This window comes from Echinops telfairi, unplaced genomic scaffold (assembly GCF_000313985.2).
Source record: "Echinops telfairi isolate 266 unplaced genomic scaffold, ASM31398v2 ScPeMD7_53;HRSCAF=182, whole genome shotgun sequence".
In the NCBI taxonomy this organism is placed as follows: Eukaryota; Metazoa; Chordata; class Mammalia; order Afrosoricida; family Tenrecidae; genus Echinops; species Echinops telfairi.
Window position 1 is genome coordinate 9,685,420 of NW_022103951.1, and position 19,052 is coordinate 9,704,471.

The 19,052-nt window shown below is 37.4% G+C and overlaps 2 protein-coding genes across 2 annotated transcripts in view; both read right to left on the reverse strand.

Annotated features, from left to right (window-relative positions):
• Window positions 1-19,052, reverse strand: part of CDKL5 (cyclin dependent kinase like 5) — a 194,305-nt gene that overhangs the window by 86,933 nt on the left and 88,320 nt on the right. The window lies entirely within an intron of this gene.
• Window positions 10,874-14,591, reverse strand: LOC105979291 (gap junction alpha-1 protein-like). The gene is made up of 2 exons (XM_013006481.2): window positions 14,504-14,591; window positions 10,874-12,272 (listed from the first exon to the last, which is right to left on the reverse strand). The coding sequence occupies exon 2, from the start codon at window positions 12,202-12,204 to the stop codon at window positions 11,170-11,172; it is 1,035 nt and encodes a 344-aa protein (XP_012861935.1). The 5' UTR covers window positions 12,205-12,272; window positions 14,504-14,591; the 3' UTR covers window positions 10,874-11,169.

Sequence of the window (19,052 nt, forward strand, 5' to 3'; positions counted from 1 at the left end):
AAAAAGGAAAATGAGCTGATTCCGGGAACCCAAGAGGCAAGCGAATTTTGGGAATAATGAGGACAACAAATGTATAGATGTGTTTTATACAATTGATCTATGTATTGTGATGAATTGTATGAGCCCCAATAAACTGATTAAAAAAAAAGAGGGGGGGAGCGTGTAGAAAAATTCAACTATCATTTCATTCCATTTTTTTTCCTACAGTCTAATGGAAGCCTCTGCCTATATGCCACCTTGAGAGTTAAAGTCAAAAGAGGAGGAGGAGAAGACAAAAATTCGCCAAGTGGCCAGCACTCTTGAAAGAAAAGTAGAATGAAAGTCTCAAGCAATTCATTGTTTCAAGAGAACTAATTAGTCAAAGAACACCATGAACCTGAACAAAAACTTCATGTGTCTAGAGACTTAATGTCAAATATAAAATTTAAACTGGTATAGTTGAAATAGTCTAATAATTTCCCTCAAGGCACCAGGGAGGTCATCAGTTTTGCACAAACAGATACTGAAAACTTAATTCTATTGTCAATCACATGATGCAGGAATAAGATGTATTACATTATCATGCAGCTTGGCAGCTCTCTAAGGATTTCAGAATGAAGTTTAAGTCCCATGTTTTATCTCCAAAAAAAAAAAGCACCGTTGCTCCTGTGGCATCTATTTGCAGTTTCTCAACTGAGTCCTCACATCTACTTGCTTTGATGTGCTCATACTCTTCCTCAAGCATTCATCTGCCATTCAGTCATGTACTCAATCAACAAGCATTTTCCAGAGCCTCCTAGTTGACGGAGGCTGTGCAAGACACTGGGGATACATAGGAAACAAGATAAAGGGGCGCCTTTGTTCTTATAAAGCTTATCCAATAACACCAGCAAAAGCTGAAACTTGTGTAGGGCAGAAACCTGTCAGAGAAAGACAACTCAAATATTTTCCACTAAAGTGAACAATAAAAATATGCTGACTGCACCCTGTCAAAGGCAGAAAAGTTACAAGACGCAAGGAAACAAAGCAATCCTGTCATGTTCTGGCTCTGGCAGGTTTCAATGTATTCTGGAAGAAGGAGAAAAATAATCAGAAAATAAGTAATAGAATAAGAAAGTAATAGTGACTGCAAAAAAGAAATAGAATGAAGCAAACAAACAAACCCAAACAGGGCAATTCAACAGTGCATGTTTGCAGGGGCAATGGATTAATTACTGTGGCCAAAGTCTCTACCCACGACCGAATGACCTTTTCCTTCATGAGTCTGGTAAGAAGGAGGGGGGGAAGACCTGATAGGATTCACCTGTACGTAATTGTGAACAGGGTTCACTGGCATGCCACCTTGCTCTGCAAACAAAAGTAGCCCTCTGAGATGCAGGAAGGGGGATCTCATTACCAGCAAAAAACAGGAATGACGTGTGTCCTCTGGACCTCAAGATCTCTCTGCAGTGAACCTCCTGGATCCAAAAGACAGCTATGACATCAGAAGAGCTGCAGCAGCGGAAGCAGAGCCAGAACATGAAATAGAGTGGCTGACTTCCCTGCCCAAGGAGCAAGTAAAGCTGAGGCTGGTTTGTGGAATGAATGGGGTGCCTCTGGGCACTTACTTGGGACACTTGGGCTAGCTGACCCATGCACGTGGAGCTGAGTGCATTTAGGCTGAGGCTTATTGGAATGGGGTGCCTCTGGGCAATTCATTCAGGGAGCTGGGCTTTTTTTGACACCCTCCCCACCCACACCCACCCCACCTCACCCCCGGGGTTGAGCTGAATGCGTTTGGGTTGAAGCTCACAGCTGAAGGTATAAGCTTTGGGGATCTATTAGCAGTCCTGAAAGAACTTTGTAACATGCCCTGATGGAACAACTGTATCCTGAGTATTTTTCACTTGCATTACAACTTGTTAACTTCCTTAAAAGTCTCTTTAATCATGAATATTCTCTTTGAGTTCTGTGTAGCCATTGCAATGGATACTAGAACCTAGATATAAAAATATAGAATACTAGTTAACACAACAAAATCTATATGGGGAGGACCTAACATCATACTCTAGTTGTTACTTAAATGACAAGCCATATTTGCTATTTCTAATTTATTCACTTTCATCTTTCAAAACCATCTTTCAGGAAGCACCACAACTATCTAGCTTGTTTTGTGGACTCCTCCTTTGCAATCCCTACCACCCTATGTATAATACTCTAGCACAGCAACTAGGACTCACTCCCCAGCCCAGACCCCAATGACGAGTTGTGAAGGTAGGACCACTGTATTAACTCTGTATGCCTATGACTTACCAGCAACACACACCACAGGAGTAGGGTGGAAGACTATGGCAGCTGATGTGTACTCATTAGATGTATGAGTACATCTAATGAAATGTACAGTGACAAAGAAAGGATGAGGCATATGACTGAACTACTGAATTATATGATATGTGGATTGCCAATAAAACAAGTTCTTTTAAAAAAAAAAAGAAGAAAGAATAAAACAATGGGTACATTATGTCCAAGACACACTGAAATTTTAACTTCTACACAGGAAATACAGTAATTCCAGATTTGTACTAAGCACCTCACCCAACAAATAATAAGATATTATCACTGCTTTTGAAAATAAGATGTTAAGAAAAAACCAGACTTCCAATCTTTTAGGGAAAAATAGCTGCTAACCTATTACTTAATTTTATGCCAATGACGGGATACAGAGGCAAAATGGGCATATAAACGAGACATGTAAATTATAATGAACTAAAACCATCTCTGCAAACAAAGTCTGGAGTATTGTTAAAATGACAAATCCCCTGAATTTTGCAATGAATGATCTGTTAATTTTTATCTTTAATCTCTGATAGCCTATAAGCTCTGCAAGCCTTTCCCTTCTACAATGTGGGTTCTCTACAATCACTAATCATGCCCTTCTCATCCTTTACCCCAACTATCGAGCAGGACTCACTACAGTAGGCGCTTTTAAAATGTCTGCTTAATATTGCTTTTTAAAGCTAACTCCCGTGGTTATCTTGAGCTAGCATTACAATGATTCTTTTTATGTCAATGAAGATTTTATTCAAAAAGCATGTATCATTCTAAGAGAATTTGGGGGGGTGGAATCTGCTTTAGATAAATCGCGTAGTGGAGATAAGTGCCTGTGGAAACTTAGGAGACAATGTAAATTAGTAGATGACGGGAGAAATTGCTTTTTTTTCTAAACAAAACATGGCAGAAAAGTTTTATTTGGCACTCTGTGCTTAAAGGACTAGAACAAACTGTTAAAGTATGGCACTACGTACACAGAATATGTATGTAAATGAAACTTTATTCCATAATTTAAACGAATGAAAAAATTTTCATGTTTTCACTGAGAAGGCAGGTAAAGGGAACAGAGAAACTTGGCTACAGTATAACAGTTTAACAACAACTCCCTAAAATACAGTTTAAATTTAATGGCATGAAGTCAGATATTTAATATGACTTTTGAATCACATCCTTCTGGTCGTTCTCTCTAGATTTGAACAAAAGGCATCTAAAGCAACAGGAGATATCACCAGTGTATAAATAAGTACAACATTAACACAAGTACATACTCAGAAATAACCTGGTTAAATTTTCCATCAGTCCTCAAAAACCAAATAAAAATCCAAGAACTTTCTAACAAACAGAGAATTAAAAAAATTATTACAGCTAGACTCCAAGTACTCTGAAAGACGTGTATGGATAAACTCATGTAAGATATGTACTGGTTACTTTTCATACTCCACCAGTCAGATCAATCTATATGGTGGTAACAAAGAGAAACAACAACAAAAAAAATCATTTCTAATTAAAAATATTGTTTAGTAACATTAAATTTTGCAAAAATCTTTTTAGAGCCCCCAAAGCCCTTCTTTCAAACACACACAGTCTTAATTTCAAAGAAAAAAATCATAAAAAGGAAAGTAGGGTAACTTCAGCTCTAGAGTTAAGTCAGGCTGTATTTGAATCCTGGCTTAAACCATATACACTAGCTGAATCACCTCGGGCAACTTCACTTTTTAGTGCCTCAATGATCTGTTTTGAAAGTAGGATTGATTAATATCACTTACTCCTGAAGTTGCTATTACAACTAAATGAGAGGATGCAAGTAACATACTCAGAACAGGAGTAAAAAAGGTCAAAATATTCACTTTGGGGGCATTGCCCAATCACCAAAGCACGTTTCCAAAGGAACTTGGCATAAGATTGTATACCTGAGGTCTGACTTCTCCAGATCCTGGGAGAAATTTAAAATGTTCAAGCCTTCCTTTGTATAAAGCTCAAGCTCACAGAGACTACAAATGTATTAGGGCTGACGTTCCCCTTCAATGGACAGATGTCAAGGAGGGTGGGGATTTGGGGGACTGGGAAGATCCTAGGACAGTAGCTCTGTGTAAGGCAGAGGGGGTCTAGGACGTTTGGCAGTGATGGTATGTGGAGAAATTCATTTCCAGTGATGCTGGAGGAATACTATACAAACTGATGTACTTGGACAACATAAACAGATCAAACTAAGATCCTAAAATTTCAAGCCTAAATAAATAAATAAAACACAAAATGAGTCCCACAGGGGCTCACTGACATATAGAAAACACTATACCTAACAAGTGAAGGCTGCCTATTTTTTTCAAAGGCCCATGCAGCATTCAACAGACATACCAAGCCATAAAACAAACCTCCACAATTAGATAACTGAAATCATACAGAGTATGTTTGTTCCCTGACCAGAATGAGATAAAAATGAACGATCAATAAAGAACAATAGGAAATCCCCAAGCACTTGGAAACTAAACAGCAACCTTCTAAATAATCTATGGGTCAAAGAAGTCTCAAAGGAACTTTAAAACTTTCATAGAACTAAATGAAAATACAACATAGTGGAATATATGGGAAGCAGCTAAGGCAGTGCTGTTGTGCCAACAAGTCAGTTTTGACCCATAGTGACCCTATGCACAACAGAAAGAAGCACTGCCCAGTCCTGTGCCATCCTCACAATTGTTCCTGTGCTTGAATCCATTGTTGTGTTACTGTCAATCCATCTCATCGAGGGCCTTCCTCTTTGTCACTGCTCCTCTACTCTACAGAATTTGATGTCCTTCTCCAAGGACCGGTCTATCCTGACAAGATGTCTAAGGTATATAAGACAAAGTCTCATCATCGTTACCTCCAAGGAGCACTCTTGCCACACTTCTTGCAAGACAGATATGTCTGTCCTTTATAGCAGTCCATGGTACATTCAATATCCTTCTCCAGCACAATTCAAAGGCATCAATTTTTCTACAATCTTTTTTAATGTCCAACTGTCACATGTTTGATAGCAGTGAGGACTACAAAAAGAAGTCTTAAATTTGGGACTAAAAGCATAATCCATAAATGGAAAAATTGGTAAACTGAACTTCATCTCAAGTTTAAAAACTATTGCTCCATGAAAGACCCTCTTGAAAGGATGAAAAGTTAAGCTAAAGACTAGGAGAAAAATTTGCAGACCACACATCTGACAAATGACAAGCATCTAGAATATATAATCGTGAGAAAACATTTAAAATTTTTAATTAAAAAAATCCAATTAGAAAACAGCCACACAAATAACTGGCAACTTAACACTACCATGTATTTGCTATTTTCATACTCTCCTTAATTTTATATGATATGTTTTAGTACAGCAGGCAGAGTTCTGCCTTTGTGAATGAACATCATTGGAAAATTTTCCCTATCTCCAATGCTCATTTGTTTGTGTACACTTAAGTTGTTAGATTGTACAAATCAAAGATCCATGTATTTTAGTTTAAGTTTTCCTGAACATGTATACTTTACTTTTCTAAACAGTATTTTAAATTCTGTAACATTGGATAAATTAATGATACTATTAATAGAGTTACCATATGACCCTTGGGGATTATTTAGGATATTCCCAATAAAATTATAATGATGGTGGCGTAGTGGTTTCGCATTGAGCTGAAAACCACAAGATCAGCAGTTCGAAACCACCAAGTGCTCCATAGGAGAAAGATGAGGCTTTCTACTCCTGTAAAGATTTACAGTCTTGGAATCCCACCGAGACAGTTCCACCCTGTTCTGTAGAGTTGCCAAGTTAGAATTGATCCCATGGCAGTTAGTAAAGTGGACTACAAATGTATATAAACTCTAGATGAATGAATTTTGAGCTCCCACTTAATCATAAACCCTAATCTAAGAACAATTAGTTCTTATGACATGACCCTACTTAACACTTGCCCTCATAAAGATATTGGTGCTATAGCAAAGTGTGATGAAGAAATCATGATGCCTAATTATGAAAAATAATAGTGCCTGAAATCTTGAAAGGTTTGTCTTAAAACAAGCAGCCATCTAAGAGAGGATTCCGCTAAGTCCACAAGGAAGAAGCATACCAGCCTGTGATCCAAGGACTGTAAATAATAAAATCCCAAACTGGAAAAGGGCATACATTCTGAGTACCTGGCTTACAGAAGGCTATGGATGACAGGAGAACCTAAAATCCATTTACAGAGTCACAACATGGATTAAGCCTCCAGTGAATTCCCTTCTGATCATTGGCCAGAGATAGGAATAGCCTTGTTAGCACAGTGTTTTGGAAAGCGGATTAATGCAGATGTAATTAAGCTAACACCTTTTCATTTGCTTTCCCTTTACACCCATTTTAAGTTTGTTCTCATATTTCTTATTTTCTGCTTCCTTTCGTATTGGGGTTTTTCTGCGTTTTATTTTGTTGTTGTTGGGGAGTTTGTATGGTTTTTCTTTATATGAAATCTATGATAGGTCTATCTATAGAGAAAGTAACCAGTTTAATCATTTTAGGGTTATGCCCGGGAAGGTTGGGGGGAAATGAGGAACTAATAATGAGCACAACAATCAAGAAAATGGTCTAAAATTGACTGTGGTTGTACAACTCTTTTTTATATTTAAACCATTAAATTATATGGTACGTGTCAATAAAACTGTTAAAATTTAAAAAATCAAACTATAAACTATTGATATTTTTACAACATGAAAGAATTGATCAAATAATTTAAAGTGTTAGAAGACAAAAGTTTTTTTAATGGGCACAAAATATGAACAGATGATTCACCAAAAAAGATGTACAGATGGAAAAGTAGCACATGCAATGATGTTCAGCATTATTAACCATTAGGAAAATGCAAATTAAAACTACAGTGAGATATTATTACATGTGATTTGAATATCTAAAACCTTTTTAAAAAGTGCTACCATCAAATGCTAGTGAGCATGTAGAGAAACGATCATCATATAACAGATGGGAATATAAAATGGTATAGCCACATTGGAACAAAATGTATGGCAGTTTTTTTTATAAAACTAATTATGCATGCACTTACCACACAACAGAACAATTATAGAGATTTACCCCAAACCAAAACCAAATCCATTGCCAGAGTCAGTTCTGACTTACTCTATAAAGGCTTTCTAAGAATGTAAATATTTTTTCTTAAAGATCATTTTATAGGGGGCTCTTACAGCTCTTAGAAAAATCTATACATCATTTGTATCAAGCATATTTGTACATGTTACCATCATCATTTTCTAAACATTTACTTTCTACTTGAGCCCTGGTATCAGCTCCTTTTTCCCCACCCTCCCACCCTCATGAACCCTTGATAAATTATAAATTATTATTTTCATATCTCACACCAACCGATGTCTCCCTTCACTAAGGTTTCTGTTGTGCATGCCCCTTGGGGGAGGGGGTAGTTATGCATGGATCATTGCTATCAGTTTCCCCTTACTCCCCTTCTCCCGCACCTTCCCCCTACATTCCTGGTCTCACTACTCCAATTTCTGTTGCTGAGGGGTTTATCTCACCTGGATTCCATGTGTTGTGAGCCCTTATCTGTACCAGTGTACATGCTCTGGTCTAGCCAGAATTGAAAAAGTAGGACTGGGGTCATGATAGTGCGGGGTAAGGAAACCTCAAAGAACAAGAGGAATATTGTGTTTCATCGGTGCTATACTGCTCCCTGGTTGACTCATCCCTCCCTTGTGACCCTTCTGTGAGGAGATGTCCTATTGTCTACAGCTGGGTTTGGGGGTCTCTGCTCCAACACCCCTCATCCTCCACAATGGTTTTTTGTTTTGGGTCTTCTGATGCCTTTTACCCGATCCCGTCAATACCTCATGATCACTTTGTTCTAACAACCTGGTGTTCTGTGATGCTCACCTTCCCAACAGGATTGCTGAAGACAAAATGGGTGCAAATATGGTGAAGAAAGCTGATGTTGCCCAGCTATCAAAATATAGCATTTGGGGTTTTAAAGGCTTGAAGTCAAACAAGCGGCCATCTAGTAGAGAAGTATCAAGCCAACATGGAAGAGGCACACCAGCCTGTGTGATCAAGACTGTAAATCTTCATGGGAGCAGACAGCCTCATTTTTCGCCCACAGAGCTGCTGGTATGTTTGGGCCATGGACTGGCCTTGAAGCAGGCAGCCCAAAGCCTAATCTATAGAACCACCAAGGGAAATTTCCCAGTGAAATATAAATTTATGTTCACAGAACTGTAAACGGATGCTCATATCCATTTGTTGGTAGCCCAAACTGGAAGCAACCCAAAGTCCTTGAAGAGATGAGTGAATTGTAGTACCTACATTCCATGGGTCACTACCAAGCAATTACTTAAAAATAACAACCACACACACACACACAATTGATCACACAACCTCTTAAATGAATCTCAAGGGAGACAGGCTGAGTAAAATATGTCATGTTACCATTCTCTGTTCCAAAATTATTTGACCACCAGTAACTTAAGACTTACTGATCCCTAAACTTCAAAGCCATCTATGCTTTAGAATTATTGTTCTCAATTTAATCTCATCTGGATAATTCTTCCAAAGAACACAATGCTCAAGGCAGATTTTCTTTACTAACTGAGCTAAACTATGGTTCGTTTTAAAGATGACGTCAAGGGATAGTTTCCATTTGAGGTTTAAATATCATCTCAGGGAAATAGAGTTGGGGGTTCCTCCACTCTCAATAGGTTCAGTCAGTTTGGATTCTGTAAGAATTTGAAAGTCAATGTGAAATAGTAAATGAGGGAAGCAGAGTCCAAGCTGATTTTAAGGTTTTAGCAGTTGCAGTAGCCAGTGGACACATACATCCCATTAGTAAAGAATTGTAATTATTCCTCATAAAAGGACTATTACCCAAGAGACTGCGTTTTCCAAAAAGAAGTTTCAACTGTCCAAGCAAGATGCTGAGGATTGGCAGTTTCCACATTTAACAATTATTCCCCCCAATTCTCTCCTCCCCCCAGTGCCCTGTGGAAGGAAGATTAGATCAATTGTAAGGAAAATAATTGTTGTGGGTTGTTTTTTTTTCAGGGTGTCGACATCTGAGTTTACTGGGTATAGTGATGATTCTACTACATATAACTAAACTGTTAATACTAAAACCTTCTGTAATGACATTGCCATAATCCTTCCCAATATTCGTTCTGGTGTAGTTTGCTTGCCTTAAACAAAGAGGTATCAAAAGACAGGAAAGGTCAGTGTACCCAGAAGCTCTCAGGAGGCAGACACATGGGTTGCTGTCTTAAAACTTTATTAAAAAAACATTTTTCATATGATAAACTAGTTCTATAGTATATGCAATAAATCAGAATATGGCAGTCGTTTCACAAAAAAATGATGAACAAATTAGCACTTCACATTGTACAACACTTTTGTATTGCTGGCCACCAGGAACAAAAGTACACAGTGCAGCATTTTCAATAGTCATCTGTGATTACAGGGGGCATTTGAAAAACCAATAAAGTTCTTCAGTATACCTTTTTTTTGTTACATGTGCTCAAGTCAAATCTCCTTCACTCGATTGCATTCCAAATAAGATCTTAATACAAACACCAAAGTTGGTAGTCATCTCCCAAACTGTCAAACTAGTAAGTTCTGCATTAATGTGTATTTAGTAAGCAAAACCAAGAAATACCAGTTACTGCAAAACTCATGTAAGCACATTTAATCACCCAGCTCTAAGTTTTGAAGTCTCTCTCACATTAATGACCAAAGTGTCAATGATCATGTTGCAACAGTATTGCAGCTTAAGTCTTTAAAAATTGAAAAAATTAAGCTAGTCATAACTAAAAGAACCAGTATATACAGAAAACTGGGTGGGGAAGAAACATTTTAGGAATAAAGGAAGGGGGTAGAAGCTTTACTTTCATAACAAGAATTATGCAAAGTAAACACCATTTGTCCCATAAGACAAAATCCATGAAAAAGACTCAACATTGTGTATAAACTTTTTAAAGATCTCTTTTGATGAGTATAGACTGATGTGCTTGAAACTAAAAAGTGATCAACAGGACATGCTCTTACATGCACACACATGCGCACACAGGATGGTTGTTCAATACTGAGTGTGGCCTACCTCTGTGATCCAACTCAACGAGTGTTGTGATATCCAAGGCTTTAAAAATACTTGCAGAAACCATGACCTGAATAACTGAACTGAGGGATTGTTGAGGAATTATGGCAAAGAAGAGATGGTAATGATCTGATGCAAGTGGATATATATTTTTAAACACACAAAGGCTTCAAAAATTCGTAGAAAAATGGAATTAAGGGATAAAATTTTCTACAAGCATTTTGAAACCCCCTCATATGTAACTGCCAAAGGTTTACAAATACAAAACCTCTGTTTTTCAAAAAAACAAAGAGCCCCTCCCACCCCCCTGTTGGCCTTGTCTAAATATTTAACTGATACCAAAGCTACAAAGTACAGAACCACAAGTCCCTTGATACCTGGAAGGTTTGGGCCTAGAAGAAAAGTTTACCTTCAAGGTACACATTTTAACAATAGATTATTTTAGAAATAAAATGTTCAAGAACTATTTTTTCTCAAGACAGTGTGTGTGGGTGGGTGGGTGGGGGGAATCACCCTGATGTCTGCATCATTTAATTCTACTTTTATTTAGAATTTAAGTTCTTCAAATCACTTACTTTAAATACTTCCTCTAATCTCTCTAGTGTATCTACATCTGCTAAGCCTCATTACTGATCCTGCCGAGTATCATTTCTGCTGAACAAAGGTGTACTTTCTACTGCACCGTTTCGTTTCTCTCACAGTTGCAAGAGATCTAGGCTGGGGTCTGCTGTGGATATCACTGCAAGCCCTGATAGAAGGGTGTGGACCCCAATGGTTAGTAGTTAAGCTATTTAGACTTCTGGCTACCACCAGAGACGTTAAAAGGCTGTTCACAAGAGCTAGAGAGGGTGCCTCCAGCCTGTACCATTGGACTTCGATAAGCACCGGAATTAGCACAACCTTGCACACTTCTCTTTTTGTCATCACTAGAGCAGAACAAACCATTTTTGTCTCCAGTAAGCATCATGGCCCTGGGAGAAGACACAGACAAGAATGAAACATCTGGCGAGAAGCCGTAATTGAAATAAGCATGTTGTGCAGAATCTTTGTCTTTGGGGGTGATCCCCTGACCACTTGTAATGTGGCAAAAATCATTTGGCTCCTTCAGATGATCTTTAATGCTCTTGACTATGACACAGATTAACTCAGTGATATTTAAGGCAAGAGACACCAAGGACACCACCAGCATGAAGATAATGAAGATGTTTTTCTCCGTAGGGCGAGAGAGAAAGCAGTCTACTTTATGTGGGCAGGGATCTCCTTTGCAAACATAAACTGTTTTCACACTGAATCCATAGAGGTACCACTGGATCAGCAGGAAGGCCACCTCGAAAATACATTTAAAGATTATACTGATAATGTAAGTTTGCAGCAAGCGTCCTCGAAATTTTATCTTACCACGTTCTTCAATACCGTACTTCACTTTCTGTTTTCCAATTTCCTGCAAATGCATCTCTGTGTTGACTCCACCTGTTTGGGACACTTTGAATTCCTCCTTCTTTTTCAGAGTCTCTTCCTTTCGTATCACACAGACCGCATGAGTCAGGTGCAACAGTGTGGGCACAGACACAAATATGATTTGCAGAACCCAGAAGCGCAAATGAGAGATTGGAAAAGACTTGTCATAGCAGACACTTTCACAACCCGGTTGCCGAGTGTCACAACGAAAGACAAATTTCTCATTATTCCAGGCTGACTCAACCGCTGTACCCAGGAGCAAGATTCGGAAAATGAAAAGGACTGAGAGCCACACCTTCCCTCCAGCTGTGGAATGTGCGTACACCTTGTCCAGGAGATGACCTAAAGCACTCCGATCACTCATGCTGCCTGGATGCTGTTCTTCACTTAAAAGAAGTGAAGTAGACACGCCAAGTAATTGATTGCACAGTCCTTGGAAGATGAAGTAAAATGAAAAATAGTAAGTTCAATCGCTCAAAACTGTCTATTAAAGTTTAAAAACTGTTAGATACTTTCTTTATTCCTTTCCCTAATGAGAGGAAATTGCTAATACCTGGTAAAAGCTTACATAGATTAATTTTTATACATAAGAGTGTGAGGACTCTTAATATCTACATAGCTCTATAATGGTGCAAAGCTACATAAAGAGAAGGAACAAAATAGACAAATCTAAAGGCTTCTTTCAATTTCAGAATAAAGCAATCTCCTGATATAATGCCTCAAAGATAGAAATTAAATTAAAAATTCATACTCATATGCTGATTGATTTAATTCAGAAGTATTAGGACCAACATCTCCCAAATGGATAATGATACTCATTCAATACAAATTCAGTCCCTACTAGGTGCCAGGTACTAGTTCCTAGTGGTAATTTCTCTACTTTTGGAACTCATAATCAACTGTGGACATAGATAATTAAAAGCACAATACTTTAATGAGAAATTATTGATTGATAGATAAATTCTTATTCTATTTACCACTCAGAAAGAAATGAAAGCACCCAGTTTAAGATTCATCCAAAATTCAGGAATATGAAAAAATAAATGTACATTTTTTTCATGTACATCTTATAATTAATAAAAAGGGCTGAGTAAATGAATATATAATTACTAAATGAATATATAATTACAATTTTAAATAAGTACCAAGAAGCAAACAAATGGGAGCTAGTGGAGAGAAGAATGTGAGGAAACTCAGACCAGAGGGACCAAAGTAAGAAAATTGTTGCAGGTGAAAAATGTGCCAAGATTTTAACTGTGTCACTACTAAAGACCCACTATTCTTTATCCGTTTATTTGATAAGTTTCTATGAAAAAACAGGGAAATTTTTATGCCTTTACTCGAAAGCATGATAGACAAGTGCTAGACAAATGGATCTCACCTTAAAATGAATTATGACTAATTATTACATGGCAAAAATAATTACTTTTCAGCCAAATCCATCTAAAACAGCATCAATTCATTGTTTTAAAACAAATTTTATTTTTTGTTCTAATATTCATGAGGTTCTTTATTATTTTAATTTTCTCTCTTCAAATGGAAAAAAAAGCTTAAGCCTTTAGTTTCCAAAGAAAAATATCCATTTTAAACAATTGGCAAAATTAAAAGAAAAGTTATTTTTTAAAGTAAACATGTTAGGAATTTATCATCTATCAAGGAATCTTAAATGCCATAGAGCTAATTTGTCTCTTAGCTTAATGGCTGTTGTTCCAGTAAGTTCCATGAGAAAAAATAAAACTTAAATTGAAATCTTTAAAAACATGTCAAGAAGGTCATTTACAATGTCTTAATGGCCTGACAACTGTTGTTCAAGGATCAAAAGGAAGCCTCCCCAAATGCAATATTCTAGCAAGTAATCAAAGTATCAGGATTTCAAGCACATGTAGTACTTTCCTGGTTGCTTAAAGAATCCATAATCCTACTAGGCTAAATTCACCAAGATCTATAGTTCATAATTAATACATTCTTCAAGAATTCTGCATTTATTATTATTAGTTTTTCAAATTCAAATAATGCTTTACCTTCTAGAGATTTCAAAGGGTCTTAGAAAATTGAGTTAACCTTTCAAAAATAAGTGGGATGAAATAAAATGAGGGTTCAAAAAATAGAATCCCCAAAACTACTTTAGCCTGGTATATAAGGCAGCATCTGCTGAAAGAAAACTGTGACTTGGGAGTTGGGGTTTTTTATTTTTAAGGAGAAATCAAGGGGTGTAATAATTCTATTATTGCTGTTAATTTAGGACAAAGATATTAATTTTCTAGAGTGAGATAAAGTCCTTGAATTTAAAAAATATTTGTTCTCAAAAAGGACTTCCTAAGCATGTGAGGATATACAGATCTGAGATTCAAAAGGATGGAAATAACTGAGAATGAATCATCTCAACTAAACAAATGGCTCATAAGAAAGTTAAAAACCTCTTGCTGAAACATTATTTTTAAACTGGACAAGATATGTCTAATTTTAAAATGTAAACGTAGGTCTTCCAGTTTCAGCTCTGACACATGAAGACTTTGGAAATCATCCCTCTGATCCTATAACAAGAAAAATGCTGAACAAACTTAAAAGCAACAACTTTTCAATAACACTCACTAGAGAATTGAGGTCTCAGTAAAATCTGACATCCTAAGCTGAGAGGCAAATACTATAATGAATTAGCTTACCTGAACAAAGAAGTCACTGCAGTCATGCACTACCAGCAAGATTTAAATGGCAATTTTACAGAACTGCTGGAGGCTAAGAGTGAGAGCTCCTGAAGGGTTAGTCTTAGGAGACGGTCCACACTTCTCTGGTTTGCCTCCAGGAACCTCACTGAATATGACTATGAAGATTTTAAAACAATTAACAACCAAAAAACTCCTCCCATTTTGGGCAGGGCCAGGGAACAAGTAACCATCTTGATATACACCCAGGAGAAAAGTAACCATTTTCAAAAAAATCTAGAACATCCTTGCTAACACTCCCATGGCACCTTTCCAAGAGCCTTAGCTGTCCTGGGAAAACTTAAAAACCAAATTCACTGCCATCGAGTCAATTGTAACTCACAGTGACCCTATAGGCCAGGGTAGAATTGCTCCTTGGGAGTTTCTAAGACTGTAACTTTTACAGAACAAAAAGTTTCATCTTTGTTATTTCAAAGCTGCTGGCCTTGCAATTAGCAGACCAACACATTACCAGGGCTCCTTAACTGTCCTAGAGAAAAGGCAATTAGCCCATTCTAGCCTTGCTGCATCATTTAAAGCAGTGGTTCTCAACCTTCATAATGTCACGACCCTTTAATACAGTTCCTCATGTGGTGGTGACCCCCCAACCATAAAATTATTTTCATTGCTACTTCATAACTGTAATTTTTCTACTGTTATGAATTTGGGTCAATCGACCCCCAAAAGGGTCGTGGCCCACAGGTTGAGAACCACTGATTTAAAGGGATGGAGGTGGCTAAGAAGTGTTTCTGAAATTCTTGGATCACAATCCAGGATTCAAAACCATAAAAAATACTAAGACTCAATGATAAGATTATAGACATTTTCCAACACTCAACCATCAAATCAATAGAACTCAAATACACTAAAAGTGGATTATACTTGAAAGAGTTGCAAGACATATAATCTATTTAAGAATGCGTTCTTGGGAAACCTAAATACAACAAGTGTGTGTGTGTGTGTGTCTGTGTGTGTGTGTTGGGTGGGGAGAGGTGGGGGCAACTGAAGGCTTTAGAACACACCAAGCCAAAAACCAAACTCACTGCCATCGAGTTGATTCCAACTCATTGGAACACAAAGCTAGAGAAAATTTTAAAAACAGTCCAGGCCACAACCAGATTAACATAATCTCACAATAAAGATCATGTTTGACCCAGTTCTTATTACCTGACATAGCACCTCTGACTTTCAACAAAAAAACTATCAGGCATGCTAAAATGCAAGAAAAACACAATTTAAAGGAATAAAGCAAGTAACAGAACCAATTACAAATATGATACAAATTTTGGAATCATTACATAGGGAATTTGGAAAGTTTTAAATTATAATAATTAATATGTTCAGGTCACTAATTTAAAAAGTAGAGAACACATAAGAACAGTTGGGTCATGAATATAAACAGACATGGAAATACTAGAAGGAAATTAAAGAAAATGTTTGGAATAAAAAATAATGTAACAAAAATGAAGAATGTCTTCATAGGCTCATCAGCAGATTGGACACATTCAAGAATAGAACGACTAAAGTTGAATATATGTCATTATAAATTTCCCAAATTGACATATAAAGGAAAAAATGATGAAAAAAACAACTCAGAATACCCAAGAACTATATGACAATTATGAATGGAATAACATACACATGAATTAGATTAAAAACAAAACCAAGGGAAAAAAGGGAAATTTAAATTAATAATGGGTGAGAGTTTTCAGAAAGTAATAACAGACAGAAAACACCACAAACAGAACAACAAAATTAACAACCAGGCATTTCCTGTTTAAGCTGCTGAAAACTAGAGGCAAGAAAATCTTAAAAGAAGCTGGAGGGGAGTAAAGATCATCTTATTTATATAAGAGTAATATCAAATTCACACCTGATGCTTGTCTGAAATCCTGCAAGCTAGAAGATAGAAAAGTGAAATATCTGAAGTGTCGAAGGAAACACAAACAAAACAAAATACCACTGGCAGAAGCCTTTATCCAGTGAAAATTTTCCCTACCAAAAAAATCTTGAGGGAATATGTATAGCCAGTAGGCCTACACTCCAAGAAATGTTAAAAGATCTTCAGCGAGAAGAAAAATTATGTTGGTCAATTTTTTTTATAAAAACAGAAAACAATAAATGCTAGAGAGGGTGTGGAGAGACTGGAACTCATATACATTGTTGGTGGACTTGTAAACACATACAACCAACTATGGAAAACAATATGGCAATAGGCAAGGAACCGCCCTTGTAATAAATGCTCCAGTAAATCTTCCCCTAGCACTGGCCCCCATGCTCAGTGCAAACAGAGCTCAATCAATTAAGAAATCAATCTGTACAAAGTAACATCTCATGGATTGTAACTCACAGACTATACTCACATAAATTCATATCAACAGTTCCTTACTCTTTATGACATGGGATAAATTATTGATTGATGTAATCAATGAAATCACCTTATATCACAGGGGGATGCTTTGCAATGCTTTCCTTTCGGGGTTGTGGTGTTTTGCTTTTTCTCTCCCCCCCCCCCAGTCCCCGCCTTTTCATTTCTGTCTTTGTTTTCGGGGTTTTTTGGCTGTTATTCTTGTTTTTGTTTTTGTCTGTCTCATAATATGACCGCCAAAGTAAACCAGAGTTATTCATAAGCCGTGGACAATCAGACATATTCTGGACTCACACATAATTCTAGCTCCAATCGAATAACAGTTAGTTTTTATAACACGGCCATGCTTCATATTCACCTTCAAGAAGCGATCACTGAAAATAAGCGTGCCACAGTAAAGCGTGGCGAAGAAAGCAAGTGGTGCCCAACTAGCCACTGGGAAAAAAAAAATGCTTTCAGACTACAATGGGATTAAACTAGGAATCAAGAACAGAAAGATAGCTAGAAAATCCCACGAATTTGTAGTTTAAATAACATACAGGTTTAAGAAAATGTATTAACACTGCTGATGGGGCTGCAAAATAGGTACATCCATGGTGGAAAGCTGCATAGCGCTTCCTCAAACAATTGGGAATAGAACTACCATATGATCCAACAATTCCTCTACTTAATATATACCCTAAAGAAGTAAGGAACAGAGCAAAACCAGATATAGTCACACCCATGTTTATTGAGCTAGTATTCACAATAGTGAGAAAATAGAAACAAGATAAGTGTCCATCAGTGGAAGAATAAACTTTGACACATACCAATGGAATACTACAGAATGTTAAAGAATAATGATGCATCTATGAAATGCCTCGTGACATGGATGGTACTGGAGGACATTATGCTGAGTGAAATTAGTCAATCACAAAAGGACTACGAGACCACTGTTGTTGTTTTTTAAGTTTTCACTAAAATAAACAGACGGATGGTTATGAGGGGTGAGAGGGGAAGAGAAGAAAAGGGAAGTCATAGTCTAGAGGACAGTCCAGTGTAAACGTGGGTCAAGGGGAAGGCAATATCCAACAAGAGAGAGATGGGCAAAACGATGGAAACAGGGCAAGGCACTGGGGGGGGGGGGTTGATAAGTTATTGAATATAAAAATGAGGGTCTGTTCCATAAACCTTCACTTAATCCACAACTTAAAAAATTAGTATTAAGAGAGTATAAAAACATTGAATTTTAAATAAAAAATACAACCTAAAAAGTCATATGATGTCAACAGAATACTATGCGTCCCTACAAAACAGAGATGAAACACCATGATATGGATGAACCTGGAAACCATCAAGCTGAGTGAAGTTAGTCAATCACAAAAGGACAAATATTGTAAGAGGTTACTACTATTGGGTTAAACACCAAGAAGGCAGACTTCTCCTCTGAAGTCATATAATTTTCTAATCTGGTCTCCAAAGCATCAAAGTAGAAAGCCTGACTAGTGCCCTTGAACCATGTATCACCCCATTTATATGTACATCTTAAAAACCATTTTGACAGAAGGGACACCTCACTCAGCTGGAGTCAGATTTTCAAGATGAGGGGAGAAGGAAACCATTCACTTGCTGCGATACAATATTGTACTAAGAGCACCCCAATCACATCCCACTGGAAATTCAGGTCAAGATGGGGAGAGGAGAGGCATGTATGTTTTGGAGAAAGTGATTGCATTTCTGTTCGTGAGTAAATTAGGAGCAACCTCCTACCAGGAAAAAATGCTCAACGATACTTACATGGAGCCTAAGGGAAGAATACACCCGGTATTATGTTACCTAACTGGACACTTTTGACCTAGTTTCTATGCAGCCCTTAGTGACCTAGGATGGGTACTATAGACTGGCCCTTTAGATGCTGCCCTTTAAAGGCCCACATCCTTCATAGGTCACACCAGAAGGATTCTATGTGAAAACCCCATTAAATGAACTGGGATTTACCTCACACTCAGCTGTAGCATATTTAAGAAACCAGCATATTCCCTTGGATGTAAGACTGAAACACGCTAGTGCAGCGGTTCTCAACCTGTGGGCCGGGACCCCTTTGGGGGTTGAATGACCCTTTCACAGGGGTCGCCCAATTCATCACAGTAGCAAAATTACAGT